Source organism: Photinus pyralis, unplaced genomic scaffold (assembly GCF_008802855.1).
Source record: "Photinus pyralis isolate 1611_PpyrPB1 unplaced genomic scaffold, Ppyr1.3 Ppyr1.4_LG5, whole genome shotgun sequence".
Taxonomy (NCBI): Eukaryota; Metazoa; Arthropoda; class Insecta; order Coleoptera; family Lampyridae; genus Photinus; species Photinus pyralis.
In genome coordinates, this window is record NW_022170596.1 from 1,103,207 (window position 1) to 1,114,378 (window position 11,172).

Genomic DNA, 11,172 nt, shown 5'->3' on the forward strand with positions numbered 1-11,172 from the left:
GTTAAAGTGATCGCTTTATCTATCCTTTTGGTTAAAGAACGGCTTAGTCTACTCATTCAAACCTATTAAAATGTCATTTTAAGATATGCTATAAAATAAAAGATCTGATATTGCGCATGTGGGCGGAGTTGTGGGTGGTGTCACGCGGAGATTTTGACAAATATAATATAAATATCCAGTCCGTGCCTACTGTCACACCCGTCTATAATTACAAGCCGTGCTGAGAATTATGGCAACATTGCATGGTAGGCCGATTTCCTAATTCAACTTGACAGATTACAGGTGTATTTTATACGTGTTTTGGGTGTAATATTCCTATTTACCTGTTTTAACAGAGCGAGATTGCGACAATTTGTGTTACTCCGTATGGGATGAACAGGAATTATTATTCAGGTAAGTTGCTTAGCGAAATATATCGATTTGTTGTCATAACCTCTAAAGCAGGCTACTCCTTACTGGACCCTTTACAAGCACTTGTATTTGTTCAAAATACCTGTACAAGCCTAAATATGACGTACACACTACGTGGTATGTAAGTACGGTAAGTGTTTATTGTGAAAAAATACAATTAGTTTGTATTTCATGTATTCTAGCACGGACATGTCAAATCGATTTTCTGAAGGAACCTTTCAACTTATTCCCAAGAGTTCATGGTACGGGAATTTGAAGTCTACGGGGCTTCCCTCTATAAAAGCTACGTACCTAGACCCACTGGAGTAGTGACTGGCTTAAAGTCTGCCATTCCGAATCACACCTGGTCGTTGATAACACCTCGTTGATGCGTAGCGATTTACTGCCCTTTTACCGAAATTAAGTGCTCAAGCGTGTGCTTCACCTCGACCTCTTTCGACAGAAGTTCACCAATTTCGGAGATCTCGATGGAAAACACATTATGATGCAGTTACCAATTTACAGCGTTCCGAATTTTAAAGTCAAATAAAAATGTTATTATTCATTTTTGTGAATAAATAATATATATGCACAATTGTAAGCTGCCTAAGTATCTTTCTTGTATATTAAAACCGCCAAGGTGAAACACAGGAAAGAGGAAAAATGCCATTTTTCAAGAGCAACAAGACGTCATCATAGTATATTAAGTATGGAGAACGGTAAGGGATTTTTACCGTTCGAAGACAATTGTTTGGAGGAGGAGCGAAGCGACGACTCCAATTATTGTCTGATGGCCGTTTGCACCGACAAATTTAAGCGAAACTTAGCTTAAGCGTAGCCTAAAATCCATAGCAACCATTGTCTCAATAATCGTTGGCATGGATTTTAAGCTACCCTTAAGCTAAGCTCCACTTAAAATTATCGGTGCAAACGGCCATGAGAAAGGTAACCCTTAACGTTCGACGTGCTTATAACATTTTTTGCGCGATCGAAATTAAAATTATTCAACCAATATAAATATGCACTAAGAAATTAACGAGCAGAATAAATCGAAATGATCGAAGTGGTATGGTGTACATCACTAGGTAACCAGTTTATTTGTCAAAATTGAAATTAATAATTTCATAAAAATGTGCATGTGTCTGATGTAGTTTACTAGCTTTGCACTTCCTTTATGACTTTATGAGCGTCTTGCTATAGGAAACAACAGCACAAATTGTACGTTTAATGTACCTAACAATAATTAAAGATTAAATGTAATGTAAGACTGTTGATTTTTAAAAAGGAGTCGGTAAGTATTTTTGCTGTTCTGTTTTTAGATCGGTAAGTAATTTTGGCGTCGTCGTAATCATAGCAACTGGTAAATTCTACGTACTGTCATGGAAACACCTATGGTAAATAGTCAGAAATGACCGATCGCGCAAAAAAACTTATATCGGCCCACCGATTGACTTTCGAACAACGTTGCCAAACTTCTCAGCATGGCTTGTAATTATAGACGGCTGTGCTACTGTTAACGAGGTTTCAAAGTGGTAATAAACATCTATTGACATGAAAGCGAGATGGCGATGTTTTCCTCATCGTTGCCAACTGTACTAAGTATAGGGTAAGTCAAAATTGCAGTGCCCAGTCGCGAACCCCTAAGATCATCAATAAAATGTCTTATAAAAACCTCGGCGATGGCATGTGTCTATATTATACTGCTTAAAAATGCGTCCTTAACTATTGAAGATGATATTTCGGAACAGGAGCTTACGAGTTATGACACTCAAATGGTTTGGGATAAACACATAGGTACAGTTCTGGACTTTTTTAATGGAAAATTTAATCCGTTGCAATTATAATGTTTGCTTCACAATTCAAACAGCAGTTCGTACGTTTCTGTCATCTTACAGCACTTACACCGTGATGCAAACACAGAAAGATGTAAAAAGTTACCTTTGTTTTTCGAATATAAAGACACAATTGCCCAAAATCGCGTGCAATTTGTAAGTAACTATCCACGTTCACAGACGAATGCCGGTCCACAATCCATAGTGATCGTAGCTCATGTTAAGCCAATATGAAACTTTCAGAATAGAACGAATTGAAAGGAATAGAACTATGCGCTCCGATGCTATTAACGTTGCGGTTTGATTTCAGTTGTATTTCAATCCGGGATGGACCGCCAATGGAGCTACAGATCACATATTCCTCTATGAATGGTGTAATATGGATCTAATTTATTTACGACATACCGGCTCCCTTTTTCCCAAAACGAAAGTCTCTCCTGTTAGTCTCTTTCTTCGGCTATTCGCACTTGTTGACTAATGATCCAAAATTTAAAATGGAAAAATTAATTAATATCGGTACAAGGCCGATGTAATTAGAATGGGGTGGATACCAAGGTGGATAAGTGACGGGTAACTCAGCTGCGAATGTGTAATAAGAAAACTCAATTTATTAAATATTTGTAATATAGACAAATACAGGTACCACGATTATAAATATTACTTTATAAAAATATTATATGTTACACAAAAATTGACAAAATGTACACTATATATTTACAATTTTACAGGAAGTGGGCAATTACTAACAATATGCACGGAACATTACATGACAACAGCATACAATACGACTGTTTATAATACATAAATAAATAAAACTTAGTAAACTAAAGGTTTAAGCGTACATAACAATATTTTATTCTTCAATGTTAAAAGCATTGTCGGCTAAAATATAAAAGTATGGAATAAAAGTTATGGCTTAAGCGTTAAAACAATCGTAAGTGATTGAGACTATAATACATATAAATAAATTAAGAAATATCATTAAGAAAGAAGTTTTCCGATAATTACATTATATTCACAGATTAACTTTCAAATCAGTCTTTAATAAGAGACACGCAATTCACTTAATAGCAATAGTTGCGGATATTACGTCAATACTTAAAACGAAACACATTCATTTAGGAAATTTTCGAGTTCGAGGAATTTGTATTGAATTGAATGGAAATATCTGCGCGATTGTTTTATATGCAGTCGATCGATCCGATATGCATACAGTTTGTAATCGTTAGCGAGGAATGTTTTCGTCTTTACGTAGTGACTTAATAACCAAAAATCACAATGTCACGAAGAATCTAATTATAATTCTATTCATATTAATACTGATAACACCTGCAGGATTTGCATTCGCGATCTAGTCATTTTATAACATAGTCCTTTTGTTTTATATGCCCGTAGGTTACAGACATGTATGCACTGTCTTTTTCGTTCGACATACATCACATTTTACCTCACAGCACCAATGAAAGGTACAGTTGCACCTTTCGACTACGTCCACCACTTGTGTGCGATACCCTCGTCCGCAACACAACAGATCACATCCATCGACCCCTATCGAAGTATCGTTGCATTGCCTACCGTGCGTTCCCTGTATCCCTAATTTCGGATTTCGGTCACAAAATCCCGGTGATGGTTCGTAGTAGACCAGGTCCTTCGGTCCCGGCGGCTTGTGCTCCGGATTGTAAGGCTTCAACTGAAAGCCGTATTTCTGTTTTCGACCCTTTCCTTCCCGTCGATTGTGAATACTGTTACTGTTAATGTTGTTACTTTTGTTGTATTTGTTGTTATGCGCGTTGTTGCTGTGTGCGTTCCCAACGTTGCTTACCATCACCCGAGACGCACCATCGAAACGGTCTTTCAGAGTATCGCCGATTACTCGAAACGGTGGAAGACGCATCCAGCAGGTTTTTACCGTGCAAGAACCCGACATGCCGTGGCACTTACATTCCTGGCGCATTTGGGATTGTACGTGCTGACAACAAGAAAATGCTGTTAGATATTATACTGGACATCCATACATAGTAAATAATGAAAAGCTACCGGTTACTTTTACTTATATTCACGGTTAAATAGGCTTTAAAACATTCCAATTCGACTAAACTGTATAAATTTATATGCAAATGCGGCGTAAATAATAGTTACTTTGTCTCAATAGAATTAATACCAACGTAAAACGGTCTTACCGTTTTCATTTAATCTGATAATCATTTCGTCTTCCTTGATAGTTATTCGTGAATGCGATGTCAAACACTGAATACCATGTCTTACATTACAATTTCAGGCGAGCTTTTGATTCCATAATTTTGATGTAGGATACGATAGTTTACTACGCTTTGGTATCTGTCTCCAGTAAAATTTGTATCTAGGCAACAGGAGGCAAACCAAGGAGATTTTCCCAACTTTAATCCTTGGACTAATTGCACCGCCAAAGTCGCTTAAACTTAAGCATAATATAAATGCCAGGGCAACCATTGTCTTAATAATCGTTGCCATAGATTTTGAGTTTAATCAAGGCTTAAATTTGTAGGTGCAAACGGTCATAAAAGGAAGAAAAGTTACCCAATCAAAGATCTAAGAACATAGTGTTTAGAAGCCTCTGAAGAAAATTTTGATTTTTTAAGTATTTTAAAAAATGGGATTTTTCTGTTAATTTTTTTGTCGTTCTTGCGGAGCCATCACAACTTCATTTTTTGAAATACGACCCTGATATTCTGATATCATAACCGTAATTGTCCTTTTCATTATGAATTTAATGATGTATGATAGCACTCTATTCTTTGGCTTAATTACGGCTTAGCATTAGCATTTTTTCGGCGTAATTAAGAAAATTCCGAATTTTTTTTAATATATAATTACCTAGCTAAGACAATTAACGTCTACGTCTATATCAGCTCCCTATATAGGGTGTAGATATAAGTACCTATATAAAAAAAAATTTGGATGGTAGAGGGGATCAAAACAAGCAGTTTTCTAAACCAAAAATGGTGAAATTTTCATTTCTTCTTTAATTTGTGCTCAACATTTTTTCGAATTTTCAAAAACTAATTTCAGTTTCGTGATTTTGATGTTCAAAAACCCCCAGATACCAACTTTTCGTCAAAATCAAAAATTTTTTCGCACCCTCACTTAGGGGGTCACCCTTTTGTGGTAGGAATTTTGAAAAAAAATTTTCAGAATCAGAATACCCGAAAACCTATTCAAAAGACGTGCCACCAGTCTTTCTAACTCTTATGGTTGCTGAGAAAGAAATTAAAGAAGAATGCAAATTTCACCACTTTTTTGGGGGTGGCTCTCAAACAAAACATGATCCCCTCTACCACCCAAAATTTTTTTACATACTTATATGGAACACCCTGTATAATAGCAATTGATACAACTTAATAGAAAAAACAAAACCAAAAAATTAAATGAACAGCAGATGTAAGAATTCAAATACTACAACAAACGAGTGTGAATAAAACCGCCAAATTTAGAGCATATGTTCGAAAGGATTTCCATTATTTTCTAAACACATATAGCATCTTCTCGCCGTATTTAGGCAACATTTGTGAAATAATTCTAGCAAATTCTTTCAGAACTAATCCCCTCAGTTCTCCTTGCGTTCTTTTTCTAATAAACACCCACATACGAAGAATCAAGTGGGGTTATATCGGCGAACACGCTGGTCAGGGTGTTTCAGAATGCGTGCTAGTCACTTTTTCTGGAAATCTCATTGAAAGATACTCTCGAACGAACGGCTCTAGAAATATGTGCAGGTGCACCATCCTGCTATAGTTGAGAACTCTCGCTAAGGGCATGTTATCAAGAGCATCCTCTAAGTCGTTTTGCAGTAAATGCAAATAGCGCTCTGGTGAATAAACGATCCTACAATCCTATTGTACCAAAAATACCAATCCACATGTTAAAACCGTAACGCTGCGCTGTTGAATATTGATGCCTTGACGTTGTGTGTAATCGTGGACTAGTTCCAAACCAATAGTGAACATTTTGTCTTAAACCCTTCTGTAATACGAATTTTCTTAACCAAGTCAGAAAAAAAGGTTCAATGGTGTAATAGATGGTCACTTTTCCGTTTCAAAAATCTGGTTTTGAATGTGTTTTTATTCAACATAGGAAAATTTACACATATATCGCCTAATAGCGAACGCGAACGAAAGTATGTCTGAAAATAAAAGTGATATGCAACGTGTACATCTTGGATGCTTTTATTCGCATTACGTACGGACTTTTTTCCGCCAAAGTTTTGCATTCATCACGGAGTCGACTGTAACGTCGAAGGGACCTGGTGCCATATTTCTAAAAGAAAGCGACATTTTTCAAGGATTATTTGTTACCAGAAGAGAATATTATGCACGTCAGTTACGGTGATTTGTATAAACTAGTGGTCGATATTTTTAGGAATTTGCGTAAGTAATTTTGTTTGAAATAATTTTAATATTCCTAAAGGAATCGACCCGTGAAAATTATTTGCATGGATTTTGTATTATATTTATTGATAAGAATCAACCCCAAACAAAGGATTACAATGATTCAATCATTCCTTTACTTGGATTACAATTTTGTTTAGCATTCAGATGTATGTGTATATTTAAAACAGTAGAATGTAACAGTAATTTATTATGTGGTAAAGGTGAATTTTAATGAGGATCAAATTTAGCACTGACACATCACGAGATATATATTGCATTTTCTTGTATTTTGAGTCAAACAACTTGCAAAGAAACATGGAAATTGATCTGATCGCCTTCATTTTACTTATATATTCAATCAATTGGGTTCACGAGCCTATTCATTTAAATTAAATCAAACTTCTTAGATTTGTTTGATGCTCCTTACAAGTTTCCCTTAAGTTATCCTCAAATTACTTTCAACTTCAGTCCTTAGTTTCTTCTTCAATTTCTCTATAAGTTAAGCTCATACCAAGCTCCCCTAAAATTGTTCCCAAATTACTCTCAAGTGCGCAGGTTTCTAGCAGGGTCTTAGGTCCCTCAAATTACTTTCACCTCCACTTCTTCAATTTCTCATTAAGGTAGGTCTCCAGGGTCTCAAGTTTTCTCAGAAATTCTTCTCATATTTGTCAGGTATTTCCAAAGTTTTCTCTAGATTTTCTCAAATTCCTATCGAATTTTTTTCAAACAATTCTCATTTCTTTGTTATAATTCCTTTAATTTCATCTCAAGTTTATTTATCATTGATATCTAGTACCTCTCAAATCCCCACATTATCCTCAAGCTTTCACGATACTCCAATGTATTCTTAAAAGCGTAATTTAAGAGCGCCTGAAGTTTTCTTTGTTAAATTGGTCCCACGTTTTCATATTCCCCTCGGGCCCTCTTGTCAAGTTCGCTTTCAATTTCCTTCCTTCAACCTTTCTCTGAAATACTTTTCAAGGTCTCTTCAAATTTCCTTCAAATTTTTCACGAACAACCCACTTTTTAACGACGTTTATAGAAAAGATCATTCATAGCTGGTGGGGTCCGTAGACCCAACACAGAGTAATGCTTGCTGAAGATTTTTTTATTCGTCGAACGCCGAAACGAAGAAAACTATTAACATGAAATAACCATTAACAAAAAAACAATGCACTGTCCGGGAAAACCCCATAGAAATCTTTTTGAGGTGCTTGTAAATTATCTTCTATTACCACCCTAAATGAAAATAATCGTTACCACTTTGAAATTCACTTTATTTATGTCGTGGTCAGAAGTCCTCAGTAACTTTCATTTCAATCTTAGGGGGTTTCCTCATTTTGAAAAGATGCTCAAAACTTACAGGAGATCTGGTATACCTATTAATTATGTGCTACACGTGAGATAATCAAGGGACATTACCTCTGACCAAAACTGTACTTCTAATATGCTCTAGAGGTACATCAGTCACTGCTATAACCTTATTAACGAGCTCCTAGGGAGTTTATAATTTTGCGGTGTTGGTCCGTCTGCCCGTCCGTCCGTTAGCCCTATATTTCGATATCGATTACCGATTACGATGAAATTTTGTAGGTGGATTCTTTATCAAATTTGTAGATCGCAGTTCGTGAAGGGGATATGTAGATTAAAAAATAAGGAAGGCCCTTTTGAAAACTCTGTTACTTATGATGAACCGAGTTGCATCAAATTCTGTAAGTTTGGCAAGTGTGCATTGTATTTCTAGAGCCTCAGTGTACTTCAAGGTTCGGACGGAGTATGTATAGTTTACATTGGTATATATGTTTCTGTGTCAATATTTAACGTCAAACTGGCGTTTTACCTAAAGGGTATGTCTGTTAACACTTTCTCTCAGTTTTTTGGTCAACGTTAAATAATTATATAGGTAAATAAAAACGCAATCCACGAAGTTGGGATTGTAAACGAAAACCTCCAAGTGATAAAGAAGTCAAAAACGGCGTTGGTGTTTTTTTATGATGCACACACTTTAGCTGATTAGCTTTCATTATTGCTAAACGGCAATAAATAATATCAATTAACAAATAATTTATTGATAGTTCTTTAAAAAAAACATGACCGTGATAATGATTGGTGGCCTACAAATATTTTCCTATTGTTTGTTCATTTCTTATGTACCAATCAGGTTAAATCAAAAACAAATCATCGCTGATTTAAATTTACGTTTAATATTAAATTTAAATAATCTAATAGAGACTGGTGTGAGAAAAGGTTTGATTTATGCAAAAACTGGCCTTTACTACCGGGTGGTCGTATCCCAGTGTCATTAAAATGCATATTAACTGGTTACTCGCTATGAAAACCGCCCGTTACTAATAAAGTGACGTTTGCTGGAGGCGTGAAGCTGAAGATGAAATTTTTATAACTGTAGTGACAATTATCAACTAATAAAGTTGCAGACTATTACATATTATGTCAATTCGAAAATGAGTTTGCTTAATACGCATATAATTGTAGTTATTAAGTTTTTATGTTCGCGACGTTTTATGATATAAGCGTTAATTAAATAAAATTTCATACTATTTGCCATTGGGTGGTGGCTATATTTTTGGTTTCAATCACCTACTTAAATTTTGGGAAAATAAAACAAAATGGCGTTTCTGTACGTTTTACTTCCCATTCATTTATAAAATTCACTGATATTATTGCCATCTAAAGCTCGAATGACTGTGTAAAGCTTTCCCATGGATTTCTTTGTGATCAAATAAATTAGCGATATGACTTTTAATTTTGGTATAAAAGCAATGACAAGTACAAGTTTTATATAAAACTTGATTTGTAAAAGATTAATTCGTTCGTGTTTCCTCCTAAAAGCTTTCATTACACTACATTTTATTGTGGCATTCGTCGCATTTTGCAAAGAGCTATAAAGACAATATAATAAATGGCTACTAAAGTGGTCGGTTTTTTAATATTACGAAACAACTACAAGAAGTGCTGAAATGCGCACATAATTGCGTCTGATTCTTTTGCAAGTGATTGCGTTCCTGACATTCCCAGCTTATATCTCCGCTACACTATACTTTAACGTTATGTTTTTGCTTAAATTATAAAATCAAAATTATTTATACCTTTAACATACAAAAAATTGTGGTTAAAAGATTCGCCGGTATGTGATTAACTTGCACATTAATGATAGTGTAAGTTTATGTTTCAATTTGGTGCATTAAAACTACACTACCCCCTTTGATCTATATGCAATATTTTTAGATTAAAAGTGTATTTTTAGTCCGTTCAATAGACCAGATCTCCATACGTCAATACCAATTTTCGAGACTGTAAACGAAAACATTAAATCAATGGGCCACCGATGTAAATTAATTAAAAGTCCTATATGCCCCAATTAAAACTTATCCAATCTAGCTTGATTCCGACAAGATTTCTGAAATGTCAAATTGACGACCGACACATAATTCCTAACAACTAAATCAAATTACTTTCGAATTGTTATAAATGTATACCTACATTAAGAAAGACGCATCTATCTATTAGTGGAAACATGTCTTCAAAATAAATTCGAACATCGAGCTCATCCTTCAAACTGACAGAGCTCGTCTCACGTTCTATGTTTATGTTCGTATTACCGATTGCAGGAATCTGGAGTACTCACTCTATGCCTCTTTCTGTGAACGCGATACCACTAATGAGCGTAGATAAAGATACTAATTTATCCAATTTAATTAATTTGTTCGATAGGAAAACTAAAAGAGCTTTAAATTATATTGAACTAATGTACTTACTATAAATACATTAGTGGTATAAAAATAAAATGTAGGTATACATTCGCTAATTAAATTGCTCCTGGTAGTAATTTGTTGACGACCGACATACTAGTTATGCAGTACCGTGTATGCAAAAATAGTTATTTGTTTCATTAGTACAAAAAATGTCAGTTTTCGGGACGAGGAAGATAGTTGCTGGACGAACGCTTAGCGAGTCCAGCAAACCTTCAACGAGTCCCGAAAACTCATTTTTTGTACGAATAAAACATAAGATTTTTTCTCCAACCCCCTTTACTTCAAATTATATTCGAATTTAGATTCAGTCACAGTTTCACTACTAGTATAAGAACTTCTGCTTTCTTGTCCTCACGTGTCATGCCACTCTAGTTTTTAGGTTAACTTATAACCTATTCGTTCTTACTTCTTACTTCTCACCTATCGCGACTTTGTAGGGAGCAAATCTTGGGGTAGCATGTTCTGCCGTTTCTAAAATCTCTGGCGGAGTGCAATCCATGTCGCTATCAGTTTCAGTCATTTCTATTGGATACACAATTAATGTTGTTATATTTTGTATTGAAATAAAAAACTTACCATACAGTTTTTTAATTAAAATTAATTGCAATTAACTTTTTCAAATTTTGAATTGAAAATGACAGATAATAGTGCAATGGGTCTGAAGTAGATGGCGTTACGCGCGACGACGGGTTGTATACGTATTAAAATTACGTTCATCGAATATGTAAATTACGTTACACATGGTTTAAATAAAAATAGCGAGCGTAAATC

The 11,172-nt window shown here is 35.1% G+C and overlaps 1 protein-coding gene across 1 annotated transcript; it reads right to left on the reverse strand.

The window, feature by feature from the left end:
- Positions 1-2,828: 2,828 nt before the first annotated feature.
- LOC116170889 (protein wingless-like) lies at positions 2,829-10,200 on the reverse strand. The gene is made up of 2 exons (XM_031487439.1): positions 10,130-10,200; positions 2,829-4,191 (listed from the first exon to the last, which is right to left on the reverse strand). The coding sequence occupies exons 1-2, from the start codon at positions 10,163-10,165 to the stop codon at positions 3,619-3,621; spliced, it is 609 nt and encodes a 202-aa protein (XP_031343299.1). The 5' UTR covers positions 10,166-10,200; the 3' UTR covers positions 2,829-3,618.
- Between the last annotated feature and the right edge of the window lie 972 nt (positions 10,201-11,172).

What these genes read in the sequence shown, in the direction of transcription:
- LOC116170889 (XM_031487439.1), bottom strand. Translation starts at nt 10,165, where the DNA reads ATGTTTCCACTAATAGATAGATGCGTCTTTCTTAAT. An exon ending in ATAGATGCGTCTTTCTTAAT is followed by an intron (nt 4,192 to 10,129) that starts GTAGGTATACAT and finishes TCTTGTTGTCAG; the next exon opens with CACGTACAATCCCAAATGCG.